The following is a 14730-nucleotide window of genomic DNA, read 5'->3' on the forward strand; positions in this document are numbered from 1 at the left end:
GCACCAAATGGTAGGTAAAGGGTCAGTCCCACTCTAATCTGATAAAAGATGAGGAGTGGGTATGGCCTTGTCCCCACATCGTCCGGTGATCATTCAAAAGCAAACCCAACATCACACACACCTTTAGAATCTCCACTTTATATACTCTCTTCAAACCATAACACAAAACTTATCGTCAACCCCACTCATTCTCACCCTCTTCTTTTCTTCACTCACCAATCACAATCACATGCCATCCAATTTTCTAGACACAACAGGAATAATGGTGAGGGGAAGGTTCGTCAGAAAACTAAAACTCCTCCCAACCATAACCAACTTGAAGAAACAAGGCTTTGTTCTTCAAAAAAGGTTTCCAACCCCATATCATGACTACAAAGAAAACAACCTGTCTGAGCTAGTGCTTGAGGATGGTAATCATTTTGAGGAGGAAGAAGCCACCGTAGGGTCCAAAGAAATCACTAAACTTTCGGAAGAAAAGTTATCAGACAAGATGGCATCCGAAGAAAAGTTATCAGACAAGATGGCATCATGCAACAACCAATACCCATCTCTCAGTGATTTCAAAGAGTTATGTCCACCAGGAGGGAACCACTCGATCGTTCTCTACACAACAAGCTTGAGAGGGATAAGGAAAACGTTTCGTGACTGTAACACCATCCGTTTCTTGTTGAGGAGCTTCAAAATAGTGTACCATGAGAGGGATGTGTCTCTGCACTTGGAGTTCAGAGAGGAGCTGTGGAAAATCTTGGGAGGGAAAGTTATTCCTCCAAAGCTTTTCATCAATGGAAGATACATTGGAGGAGCTGATGAAGTGGTTGGGTTGCATGAGACGGGGTGGCTCGGGAAGTTTCTAGAAGGAACACCAACTCACTCTAGTGATTCTCCTTGTACTGGTTGTGCCAACATTGGATTCGCCATTTGTTCCAACTGTTGTGGAAGTTGCAAAGTGTTCAGTGCCAACAGGGACAACAATGATGAATGCTTCGTTAGATGTCCTGATTGCAACGAGAATGGCCTTGTCAAATGCCCAGTTTGCTGCTAGAGATTTATATACAACCCTTGGTGCGTTTGATTTCTTTTTTCAGTTCATATTTCTGATTACAAAAGCATCATTTCTATTTTCACTCTATATTTTCTTTTCAAAAATTTGTTAAGGAAAAAGGTGACAACAAATTTACTTTGGTTGTTCTCACCGATTTCTTTATAGATTTGTGAAAATGAGAAGTAGAAGTAAAAATAAATAGATGTTTTAATAATTGTTGGCATCAACTGAAAAGAAAAAACAAACCAAGTTGGCCAAATAAGTTTTATATCATTCTTCTTGTACTATATTATTGATATTTTTTGCTCTTTAGCCTTGTCTGTCTCTGGTTCCTTAGAAATGGACATTGTATGAAACTCGTACCATCAAATGTAGAAACTGCAATACAAGCTCATGTTGTGTAGTGTGACAGGTAAACATGTCACTCGGTTATTAATAGGTTGTACAGTGATTTTGAATGAAAAATTTGAGTATCGTGTTTTCATAACAACAGTGCGTAGATTTAGCTTCAATGTATAGAATACAAAATAAAAAGAAAAAGGAACAAAATGTAGAATACAAGAATATAAAATTTGTATTTCAATCTGAAAATGTTTCGAAGTGGATAGTCTGTATATTTTGGAACTGAACATGAAAAAAAAATAATGATAAAGATAAAACTGGAATTTTAAAATGTATGGGGTGCAGGATAAAATTGAAGAGGTACAGAAAGAAACAGCGTGCAATAGAGCCCATGAGATTGATAACTTTTTGGCAAGTATACCAAATCGTTCCAAGTAATACAGTGAATAAGTAAAAGTATCGTTATCCCAAGGGACTTGCTCAACACATGACAATTCTTCCTTTTATAACTCAATTAGACATGAAAGTGTACAGAAAAAACACAAGAAACTCTTTTTGGTATTTTTATCAAACAGTTGGTGTGCATGGAATTATATTTAAAAGAAACTTCGTTGGAATTGAGTTTCATGAATCATATGAATATAAAACTCTGTTCAATATTTCATTACTTCATTCAAACATTCACATCAAGGCATACCAGTCCTAATCCCTTAGCAACTAGTTCTAAATTAATATATTAAAATGATAATCCCTTAGTCAATTTAATATACAATTTGCATTAAGTCTGATGTTAAGAATGATCAAGTTATTGAGTCTATCCCTAGATCCCAAATCACTTAAGTGCTCTATCTACGTTCATGTTCAAGTTACTTTCCAGTAATAAAAGACATTCAAATAACATCATATTTTCATACAATGATAATAAATTCAAGATAGAGCATATGAACGAACAACGATATATTGAACAGGAAAATTACATCACAGTGAATTCATTACATCCAATCCCAACGAAAGAGAAATTTAACTACTCCTAGTCATCTAAAACGTACACATTTGAAGCAATCCCTTGCAACAATGGTGTCTTGATGCCTTGAAGTAGTCTCTGGAAGTTCCTGAGATGTTTTCGTTTCTTTCTTTTGTCCGGAGCTTCTGTTAGAAGAAGAGAGTTTCTGTCGCTCTGTCACGTCTTTTAAAGCCACTTAAATTCATTAGTTCGCTTAGCGCACATGTACTGGTGCGCTATGCGAATTTTCTTAACTGCTGTATTTTAACTAATGTTATTCGCTTAGCGCACACGTACTGGTGCGCTATGCGAATTTTCTTTTTCTGGCAGTGCGAATTTTGGCTTTCGCTTTGCGAAAATTGGCTGACAGAATCTAAATAATACATTATTTCCTGTACAATATTTTACATAACAATCTACTACCTATTACAACTTTTCAATGAGGAACAACATGAATAATTACAAGATTGAGTTCATTTATAAGTATAAAAACAACTCTTTTTGACGCTTATCAGAGATCCATCAAGTTCAGGTCCATAACCATATGGAAGAAGTCTAAGATCCAGTACTTAAGAGGATTCATGACAAAAACTAAAGTGGTTCACTCAGAATGAGAAGCTCAATTGCTAGAATTTGATTATTTGAACCGAAGTTTAAGCAAGTTTACCTTAATCACAAACACAGGTTAATTATATTTTTCCTTTTATTTACTTCTAAGTATAAAGGAACTAAATTATATAAATTATTTAAAATAAATGAAATATTGTTAATTATTTTAAGGGTGAAAATTTTGTTGATCTTATAAAAAAAAAGTAAAATGTTTATAGTGATCTTTAATTGTTTGTGGAGTTAACTTTTTTTTATCAAAATATGAAATTTAATATCGTAAATTTCATCAGTATATTATGAATTAAAGGCTAATAATTATAAAAGAAAATATATAAAAATAAATTGTTAATATACATATCCCAATATATTATAAAATATCTTTAAAATATTTATCATTAATATTTAATGATATAATAATTTATTATTATATTTTATTATATTTTCAAAATATTATAATATAATAATTGATTATATTTAAATAACAACCATGAAAGAAAAACTTAACTCAAAGTTATATAGAACTTAACTATAATACTCAACTCTCAATATATTAAGAAATATATTTATAGTTAATATCTTATAATATAATAACTTATTATTATATTTTATTATATATTTAAGATATTATATTATAAGAGATTATCAAATATATATATATATATATATATATATATATATATATATATATATATATATATATATAATTTTTATTTTTATTTTATTATTTATAATATAATTATTAATTGATTTTGTAAAAAATATAATTATTAACTGATTTTTAAAAATAACTGCTATTTTAAAATATTTTATTTAAAATTGTGATGAATTTGTTTCTTTTTTCTTTATTATATTTATAATTTCTAGAATTTTTTGCTACTCTCATCCTTTTTCTCTTATATATTAATTTAATCTATTTACATATATTATTGACTTATAATATAATATAAATATTTAAAAAATGCGAAGACACAGTATTTACGCTAGTATGTTGATATTTTATAATATATTGAAAGTATGACCAGTTAATTTATACTTCAATTAAAAATTAAAATTAAAAAATAAATAAGAAAAGAATTTGTTCAAACAATTATGTAGCACAATTATGGAGGAGACATGTATTCTTTTAATTGGTATAAGTCCTATGACATTAAAAAACAAGTATTTCACTATGTCATCAGTAAATCGCACATGATACTAATACCATTCATATAAAAATATAGGGGCATACATTACCATTGGCAAAAACACGTACGTAGTAGGGAGAAACATGACTTTACTCATATATTAGTTCACGTGCAATGAAAATTAAAATAAAATTAATTATATAGAAAAGTCAATTTTATTAAAATTATAATGTCAAACTTATAATAATGTTTGACTATTCTTGCATTTGGAATATGTTGTTTTATTATGAATTCAAAAATACATAGAAATTTATTAGTTGAGGATTTATCTTCTACGTGTCAAAACATGCACTTATTTTAAAAGAAAATTATAGGATCATTCACATAGTAACCTTCCTAAGAAAAGATTGCAAATAAAAGCTCAACTCATCGTTGTCAGCATAAAAAAGCTTAAAGGGAGTATCCATTTGTTAATCTGATTCAATTAAAAAATCATAAGAATATCAATGGTTAGCATAAATTTCAATTTACAGTGTGATTATATAGAATCATCATTTAAAGCTAAAGTGTATTGTGTTATTCGACCTCTGGAGTTGCATAACAAGACTGTAATAGTTGGGTATAGTGAAACTCAACTTGCAGGAGTCTGTGATGAAGGGATGTTGAAGAAGTGATACCTTTCTTAGCATCTACTTCCAGTTCTCTTATAGGTATTGCAGCTAGGAAGCTTTTAATGTATTCTTTACATGCTTCCTTACCTCTGCAACATATAACTTCTTCTTCCTCACTTCTCAACTGTGCATCTTTTCCTTCACCAGAATCCATTTCCTTCTTTACTGATACTTTCGCCATAGTTTGTTGGTCGTTGGATGTTTTACCATCTGATATGCGAGGAACATCTGGCATTTTGTAAATCATCGTGCTGCTGTCAAATTTCAAGATATATGCTTGATTACACCCTTCATAAAGTCTTTCTCCCAGAGTGTCAATGATGTAGTAACAATCAGATTCAACTTTGAGAACGAAAAAATGGTCATTCCAACTAACAATATAAACATGAGGTTCACCAGTACCAGGACACTCTTGTTCAATACAACTGATCTCATCCCAAATGCTATCAAATGACATGGCACCATGTAAAAAGTCGAATTTCCCTTCATCCATGCCTTCAGGATGAAAAAAACCAACAAAAGATTTTTCGCAATCCACGGTAAGCGAACGTATTTTTGCTTCAATAATTGTTTCCAGGTCGAAATGCTTGTCGGGGAATCGCTCTTTATAGGTATCATTGTCGCACAGTTTCCTCCATTCTGATGAGCCTTCTCTGATTAGACTATCGAACTGAGACTCTATGGGCATGAGATCACGATTATTTTGAAACCAGTCAGCAATCACAGCAACAAGAGCTGTGCATGCACTCTCACCTGCTGCACGCTCACTGCGTTGATCAATTGAAGCAAAGAAGACTTGTGTCTGAAGCTTCATATGACCATCACGACTCATGATTTCTTTCTGCTTCCAACTCCCAACCACGAAACTGTCATCCCCAAATTCAGATATCGATGATCTACCTACAGATGTGTCCTCCTCAGTCTTGTACCACTGCATTAACACGAATCAAATAAACTACGTGTGCAACAAGACTTTGAAAACTCTACAAAAGTTTATGGCTTTTGCATCATACTTCCTATGAACATTGGACTATTATACACTATGTATTTGTTAGTTTACAACCATTAGCACAAAAATTAGAGTTAGGCTAAAACTGTCCTCCAAAAATAACATATTGCGAAGGTTTGCAAAACAAATTCAATAAGAACAAAAGAAGTTTTAGTTTCAATTCAGAAATAGTTCTTACACTCAGAGAAAGAGAATCATCGGAGCTAAGTTGACGACGATCAAAATCTATGTCATCACCGCCTTCTTCTGCATACGCCTTCTTTAACAACGGCTCTCCCTTGTAAGTTTTTGGAGATCTGAAACTCAACTTCCTCTTCCTCCATGGAAGTATGCTGCTTTTAGATCTTCGTAAATAAGGCTCGGAAGAAGAAGAAGAAGAAGCAGAAGGATCTTCCATCTGTGAACACTCAACATCAAACTTCGGTTGGCTGTAATAAACCCAATCTTCATAATTTTCTCTCATATCGGAATTAAAAAATCCACCAGCATTTGCAGAAGCCAATGTTCCATAACGAAACGACTTACTGACACTGGAATACTCCTTCCCTTCATCCGTTTCGTGTTCATCATCAGAATCAAACCACTCGGTATCCAAAGGATAACTATATTCACCATCCTCACTTCTAGAGGATCTACCTTCGCTTCCCTCTTCTTCAGGATACCCCTTTTTTGCTTTCTTGGAAGATACCAACTCTGTCAAAAAATTTACTTTCATACAACCAATTGTAGAAAGCTCACTTTTTTCTGCCAAGGTTGTTTCTCGTGACTTGGTTGAGCGCAATGACACAGGCACCGTAGATCTCTGAATTGACTCCAAGCTTTCTCGGGAAACTCCTTGCTCTGTCAAGCTAATTGATATCTGCACACAATCAAAATCTGTTGAAACAAATGCAAATACAAAACTTGAAAGCTGCTATGTTATATAGAAACAGAGAGGCCTGTACACTACGGCATGAGATGAGAAGAAAGAACTCAGAAAATGCTGTGAAAGAGACTCACACACAGTAAAGGAGAGGACTCTGCAGAACCTCCTGTTAGCGTGAGTGGAATGTTTAAATCGAAATCCTTCTGATCAGTCGAAGCTGCAAATTCAGCAATATTCAATAACTTCGTTCCAACAGCAGCCTTGCTTTTCGACTTCCGATCCGATATCTGCAAAAGAGAACAGTCCAAATTCCCTTTAGAGAAAATGATAATCAAATTCGTCACTCATTAATCGACCAAAATTTTAAAGGAAAATACAAAAACCATATATCATATAGACAATAAAGTCAACCAGAAGTTGGCAACAGAAGAAAATGTCCAGTTTTTCAACTAAATCTCTTGTTTGTAGTGAAAACCCAAGAAGTAACACAGTATTAATACCTTCATTTAAAAGGGAAGATGGGCAAATGAAACAAAAGACAAAACAAAATTCCGAACAAGTATTTTTCAAATTTTATTAGCCATCCTTTTATAAAGATTTTATTTAAATATTATGTATTAACATTTTTTAAGCTAATAAATTAAATTATAAGTGATATATATTAAAAGTTTAAGATACATTAATCACTACTGTCTTTTTGTTTCTTTTTCTTTTCTTTGATGTCGTTTTATAGATAAAAGAAATCAGAAAACTATGGCAAATAATATGTTTATGACTTTAATGACCTAATATGATTGGTTTTCAGTAATTATTATCGCTACATAATTTAAAAACATATTATTTCATCCATCCATACGATTACAAAAAGGATACAAATTTTATAACAATTGTAATGTTATTTTTCAAGTACATAACTTTTTTTATTTAATAAATATAAATAACTTTTATTTAATGAAATATACAACTATATAATTTTTTACCTAAAATTAAGTATGTAACTTTTTCGCTTAAAAATAACTATTAGGTACAATTTTTTTTTCAATTACCTTTTCGAAATCCTATTATTTAAAAAATCTAAAAGAATATTTTTTTCAGATGAATTAAAACTTTGCCGTTAACGACGTTATATCATTATATTATAAATCAATATAAAATCTTTAGCGCTTGTGAGACTGATGATAATATTACGTCTTTAAAAGAAATATTTTGTGTATCATATATTTTTTAATATTTTGACAAATTATTTATATAATTAATATTTAAAATTACTTTTTATGACTCTTTTTTTCATGAAACGAAAATTAGCCTCTAAAGTTTGTTTCTTCCTGTGACAATCCAAAAGAACCGATGATCCAAAATCATCATACTACTAAACAACCTTTAACAAAAAACTCGTATGATAATACAAAATCCCCCATCTCCAAATTCAGTTCAAAAAGTCTTTTCTTCTTAATTGGTGAATCCAATTTATAAATAATTTAAAAAAAAAAATTGGTTGAGATAGAGGAACTAACATTGAAGAGAGTGAAAGCGATCTCCCATGGCTTAAAGAAATTGTCCCTGTGGCCATTCAAATTGCATGACGTTTCAAACTCCTCGTCCCAGTCAACCACGGTGGCGGTAGCGCCGTCCACGACGGCCTCTTTCGTAGAATTTCTTGCGACGGAATTCCGCCGCAGAGAGCCGAGCGTCATCTTAGAACCCTTCCAGCGAATCTCCACGACTAATCTGGAACCTTCCCGTGCAGCGTCCGGCAGCAGATCACAGCCCTGGAGCCTCCGCACAATCAATCTGACTATGAAATTCTTGGAGACGGGCGGGGGCCATGGCCACCACTTCTTCATCCTCACCACCATTGGTCTCCTCCTGTTTTCTCACTGTTGTGTTATTCTATGGTGTCCCAAAAAATGATTGAAAGCGAAAATGGTGTTGGTGGAAAGAAAGAAAGTTAAGGTTGTTGCTGATTTATTTATGGAGAGAATGCGCTAAGGGTGACTTGGTCGATCATAGGTTGCGCTACTACACATGTTAAGAGAAGAAGTCGTTAGTTTGAGTTTTAAGAAACAGTTTATCCTTTGTTACTGGTTGGTTAGTTGGATGGATTGGATTACATTAATAAATAATACACCATATCATCTTTAAAACTATTTTCAGTTTTTTCCCTTTAACCAAATTATACATTTTTGGATATTCTAAATTTAATTTGATGCAATTGTCGATTTTAGAAATTAATATTTTTTTATATCAATGATTTCGTTATATATATATATATATATATATATATATATATATATATATATATATATATATATATATATATATATATATATATAATGGAAATTTAACCACTAAAAAAAGTGTAGCCTTATACAACAAACCACGAAAAGAAATTATACATTGAAGTTTGCGTCAAGAATACTTAAAATAATGTGCTTTATGTAAATTTTATAATAATTTGTACTTAAAATCTAATTTCGTAATGGATTAAAAAACAAATATAATTAATTAAAAATAATAAAAAATGCATTATTTAAAATATATAAATATAAACTATAATCAAACAGTAAATAAAATAAAATTAATCAATTTAAATTTGATATTTTTAGTTTTTTTTTATTTTGAAATGTTTTTTATCCTAACTTATTTTCCAAATATACTAATATCTAAATAAACAATTTATGTTATATCAATCAAACTTACTACAAACTTTTTACAAATACGTGAAGACTAATAAAATGTGTTAAAATATGTATTATGTATGAAATATGAAGAAGAAAGGGAATAATGGATATTCTTAAAAGTTATAGAAAATTTAATAAAATAACACATGAATATTTTATTGATAAAAAATTAAAATATAAATAGAATATTTTTATTTTCTCTATAGCATATAAAATTCATTTATTTTTCTTAATTAGAGCGGAATCATAATAGAGAGTATTTCAGCTTCATATAATCAAAATCTAAGTTATTTTTTTAATCTTTTTCCAGTATCAAATAATGCTTTTGGTTGCATGCGAGCAAGATGGAGTCGCATGTGATTTAATCCTACTCAATTTGTCTCTCTCCTTACTCATGATCCTAGAATACCTTTCGAATCATGGATTTTATGTGAAAATAGATTTACTTCTGGATTTGAGCAGTTGAAAATATGTTTTGACTACGTTAAGAAAATTGTGCATGATAAGAGAAACATGAAATTCAGTTGTTTGTTTATGATTGTTTTGATTATTTAAAACGATTGAAATTCAGCGAGTGAGTTTAATGCCCCATACTGATTTTCTTGTTGTAGGGGCGGTCCATGATAGAATATTTATCTCATTTATCATCATTATGCATCAGGGTTACTTTAATTATCATGTACGTTTGTATTAATTTATTCTTATAAATAAAAGATTATGAGAGAGATTAATAAGCCTCTAGAATTATTTTACAATTTAATTCTCAAGTTGGTATCAGAGCGAGTCAATCTCGTTCTGGTTTCTGTCTCGTAGCATTTGTCGTCGTCCGACGCTGCCATCAATCGCCATCCTCCGCCGTCGTATGTGTGCCGTCACAGTTCTGCCCGTCTAAACCCTTAGGGTTTTCTTGTTTCTCATTGGTACGATTAGTTTTCCTCAGATGGCAGTACTCTTAAATTCACCAAGAATGAATATCAAGAGTATTTAAGGTTAAAATCTAACAACTTTGCACAACCATCTCAATCTCCCAATACATCAATAACCTGCATTTATCAATCTATGGAAGGTCAAAATTCATGGATAATTAACTTAGGTGTTTTTTATCACATTTATGGTAATACCTCTTTGTTCTCATCTATTTCTTGTGGGGAAAAATCTCATTTCATAACCAACACAATATAATGATGATAAATAGGATAAATATCCTAACAAATATAACCATATAAGTGAGTATTTTCTTCATGTTTGTAGCTCTTAGTACAATTCTAAAGCCCTTAAAGTGTTTATTTATCTAAACATAATTATTTCTTGTCCAATCATGCTTTCTTGAGTTACAACTTGTTTTCTTCCATCAAAATTGTTTCCTATTTCCTCATTTCACGCATTCCATGAGAAATTAGAGGTAAAACAAACATATATTAATTGAAACACAAGAAAACATAAAAACACGTTAAACTTGAGAACAAACAAGATAAAAATTATGATGGAGTTGATTTATTCATAAAAATATACACACAAAAAATACGTAAAATCAACAGTTATCATAACTAAACATTGTATTAGTTAGATTCAAACTTTACGAAATTTTATCATGTAAGTACCTTTTACATATTTGGGATTTGAACTTTAACTAATAGGTTACACATGTATGTAGATTTGTGCTTAATGAATGACTATAATTTAAATAAGTTTTGAATTTAATGAGTAACTTGTAAATGTTAATGATGCGAGCTTCAATAACTTGTATATGTTTGAGAATAAAAGCTTTTACGAGTTACTTGTAGATGGTTAGAGATTTGAGCTTAATTCATGATTTTAATTTAAGTATCTTATGGGTACTTGAGGATTCAAGCTTTAAAAAATAGCTTGTGAATATTTGAAATTCAAGCTCTAATTAATAGTTTGGAAACTGAAGATCCAATTTGATTTAATATTTAAGTATATATCCAATAACTTGGATTTGAGAAGACTCTCATAAAATAAATAAATAAAATGTTATTAAGAAGGTGTCTTATTTTAGAAAAACTTTCACTTTTTTACTAAATTTATATATTTTTTTTTATCTAGGTAAAGCTTAAACATTAAAAAATAAATATTTTTTAAAATATTGTGATAAATAAAAAAAACAATAATAAAAAGAAAACAAAATAAAAAAAAAACTAACTTTCAAACTGTTTGGCCCGTCTTAAACCCCTTCACAACTATATTCAGTTGTTTGGGGCTTAGGTACTATACCGTGCATACTAGTTGTCCCTCTCGAAAGTTGTCCATAACTCACGGCGTATAATGGTTGAAGCTACCACAGTTGGGCGACAACACCATCAGCAGGTAAGCAGGAAAACATTAATGGGCAATTATTAGGTTTAATGGTCATATCAAATACAAATATACGATATTAATGAGTAATTAACATGTTATATTGCCTAAAAATATATTGTATTAATGGATAGTTAATGGGCTTGATGGTTATGAAGCCTATAAATACGAGATTAATGTCTAGGTAAAGACACTTTTTTCGAGAACCATATTAGGATCTTCTCGAGAAACATATCTGACTTGACTGTTGAAGAGTTCTCTGCATGTCAACCACCAATAAGGAAAGAACAGTTGAAAAATTGGATGGTCGGAGGAGTTCAAAGAAGAGTTGAGTGATCAGAGGAGAGTGAAAAATTGGACGATCGACCTTAGACCCTTCCAATCAAAACACTAACTAATTAAAAAATATTAATAAGTAAATACATATACTATTAAAAATGTATTTTTTAAAGTTACTCTAAGATACAAGAAAGAATAAAAAATGAACAAAAGAAAGGAGATAAGATAAAATTACATTCAATGAATGCAATCACGACTATGGAAAAATTAGTTAATTAAAAATAATTAATTTACAAATTTATGAAGTGAAGGAGAAAAGGAAGGGGTGTAAGACAAGAGAGAAAGAAAATTTGGAACAAGGGATTGTAAGAAAGTTTAATCATCTAAAGTATTATCCGGTGTCACTCCAATTATGTGTCTTCCTAAGTTTTTATTTATTTACAATTATTTATTTCATTTCATTTATATCTAGTTGTGTACTACCATTTTAAATTAATTTATATTTTGTTATTATATTTGTTTATGACATTCTAATTCACAAATTTATTTAAAGTTATTGCTTTGATTTTTATTTTATTTTAAACATCATGAATATATATATATATATATATATATATATATATATATATATATATATATATATAAAGTAAAAATAAATATTTTTTATACAATAAATTTATATAAAAGAAAGTTATTTATATGTTTTATTATTATTTTTATTTTTTTTATAATTTTTGGATGATGTATAGATTATTAGTAAAGAAAAATGACATGATAGTCATTACATTTTACAATCCTTATAAATATCCAAAAGACCAATGAAAAAGTATTTATGATCACATTTTCAAAACCAATAAATATATACACATATATGTCTCGTTCTCGTTTTCATCTTTATCTTATCTGTTTCATTCTCATTTTCCATCTTTATCACCATTTTAAATTGCCAATACAATTTTTAGTTTGTTAAGTAACTTAAAAATAATGTTAATCTTTAATATACCCTATTATCTTTAATTTTGTTTTATTTGAGTAACAAAATTTTTGCCACACAATTATTCACCAACTCTCTCAATAGTTCAGTTGTTTCATATCTACTTGAAAATTTGTTCTTTTGTTACACAATTTTTTATCTCATTTATTAACAATTTGACTAGTTAAATATTCATTAAGTTCAATCAAATCTGTAAGATACTTCCCATTTCAATATTTAAAACAATAATAGAAAATTATTTACCTATTTTCGTAGACTCTTGACATTTATGCATTTGTTACTTGGTACTATATTTTAATATTTATGCAAATTTCTTCTTAAGAAAAAGATTTTGCATATTTTAACGTTGAATTTTTTATAATATATAAAAGTCACAATGAAAAGTAAGCCATGAATCATTGATCCACCAAGGGGTGGCTTAACTCACAGAAGATTTGCACATTAATAAGTTTAGCTCGCCTCACAGAATCACGAGTTTGTAGGCTTACAGGCTGACTTTGAATAAACTACAAAATAATAAAAAAATATATTTCAACTTCTAATTCTGTATTTGAATATTTAATAAAAATAAAAATATAGTTGAAGTATATCAATTATAAAAAAAATTAAAAGATCAATAATTCTCTATTTACTACAAAAATACTGAAATATATTATGAATAAAAAAGAAAAAAAAATTAAGTCTGTATCTATACGTATATAATATAAATGAAATAATATTAAATATATTTACCGTACAAACAAAACAATACTTCGTCGTTACAAATCTTTTTAAGGATTTAAAGAGGACATAACTTTCCTTAACCTTTTGTTCTAAATTTTTTCAAAGTGAATATATATATATATATATATATATATATATATATATATATATATATATATATATATATATATATATATATATATATATATTAACCGTCCAACATTTTTATTTTAAGCTTGTGGCTTTCTCAAAATTAAATATCTTTAAAAACGATTATAAATTAAATTCTCGAAAATAAATTCTTATGAAAAATAAACTCATTTTAAAGATGCCAAAGTAGTACTATTATTCTCCCATGAAGATCGAGATAAATTTGAATGGAAATTGGTGTCTCAAATAAGAGATATGGACTTGTGAAGTGTAATTCATGATAAGTATAAAGGATGAATTCATAAGTTTTAATGTTTTTTATATTTAAGGAAATCCTTTTGAAGATAAAAATATTAGCTATTATTCATGGTTTAGTTTGTTTTATAAATTTTATTTGGGTATAAATACATTTTAATAACAAGGTATACTAATGGGGACACGAAATGGAATTAGATGCATACATATGAAGACTGTGTTAAAAAGAATATGATGTTAAAGAGGATATATTTTTTTTTTTAAAAAATGACTATTTTACTGTAAATTTTTTAAGTAATTTGAACATTTCAGTCCAAAAGATTGACCAAGTACTCCTATTTTTGTTAATGGAGTGCTGTATAAGCAATTATTGCTTATTTAGATTTTTTGTTTATTTTCCATGCATAATAAAAGCCAATAAAAGGTATTAAGTTTGGTTATATGTAAAAGGAAATCTAAAATAAATTTAAAAAATGCTTACACATACTATTTTTTATCAATTTAATCTTTAAATACACTGATAGAAAATTGCACGACTTTTCAAATTTCAAATTAAGATGACTAATTTCAAATTAAAATACATGCTATATCTTTATTTGATTTAAAAGTGTTCGAACTCAATAGATCCTCGGTGGAATCAAGCTTGTTTTATCTTCCCCGTGGAGTTTCATTTTCCAAAGCGATAATA

The 14730-nt window shown here is 29.3% G+C and overlaps 2 protein-coding genes across 2 annotated transcripts; one reads left to right on the forward strand and one right to left on the reverse strand.

The window, feature by feature from the left end:
* Nucleotides 1–159: 159 nt before the first annotated feature.
* On the forward strand, nucleotides 160–1529 carry LOC124825501 (uncharacterized protein At5g39865-like). The gene has a single exon (XM_088091644.1). It carries the CDS (start codon nucleotides 230–232, stop codon nucleotides 1040–1042), a length of 813 nt encoding a protein of 270 aa, XP_087947770.1. The 5' UTR covers nucleotides 160–229; the 3' UTR covers nucleotides 1043–1529.
* A 3067-nt stretch (nucleotides 1530–4596) lies between these two features.
* LOC124825502 (uncharacterized) lies at nucleotides 4597–8718 on the reverse strand. The gene is made up of 4 exons (XM_047298120.2): nucleotides 8180–8718; nucleotides 6800–6952; nucleotides 5979–6659; nucleotides 4597–5722 (listed from the first exon to the last, which is right to left on the reverse strand). Exons 1-4 carry the CDS (start codon nucleotides 8519–8521, stop codon nucleotides 4697–4699), a joined length of 2202 nt encoding a protein of 733 aa, XP_047154076.1. The 5' UTR covers nucleotides 8522–8718; the 3' UTR covers nucleotides 4597–4696.
* Between the last annotated feature and the right edge of the window lie 6012 nt (nucleotides 8719–14730).

Source organism: Vigna umbellata, chromosome 5, assembly GCF_029865625.1.
Source record: "Vigna umbellata cultivar VRB3 chromosome 5, Vumbellata_1.0, whole genome shotgun sequence".
NCBI classification, from domain to species: Eukaryota; Viridiplantae; Streptophyta; class Magnoliopsida; order Fabales; family Fabaceae; genus Vigna; species Vigna umbellata.

Excerpts from the sequence above, each read along its gene's own strand:
- LOC124825501 (XM_088091644.1), top strand. The coding sequence starts at position 230 with ATGCCATCCAATTTTCTAGACACAACAGGAATAATGGTGAGGGGAAGG.
- LOC124825502 (XM_047298120.2), bottom strand. The coding sequence starts at position 8,521 with ATGGTGGTGAGGATGAAGAAGTGGTGGCCATGGCCCCCGCCCGTCTCC. Across the intron at positions 6,953-8,179 it reads TCGCTTTCACTCTCTTCAAT|ATATCGGATCGGAAGTCGAA; the intron begins GTTAGTTCCTCT and ends TCTCTTTTGCAG. Across the intron at positions 5,723-5,978 it reads ATGATTCTCTTTCTCTGAGT|TGGTACAAGACTGAGGAGGA; the intron begins GTAAGAACTATT and ends GTGTTAATGCAG.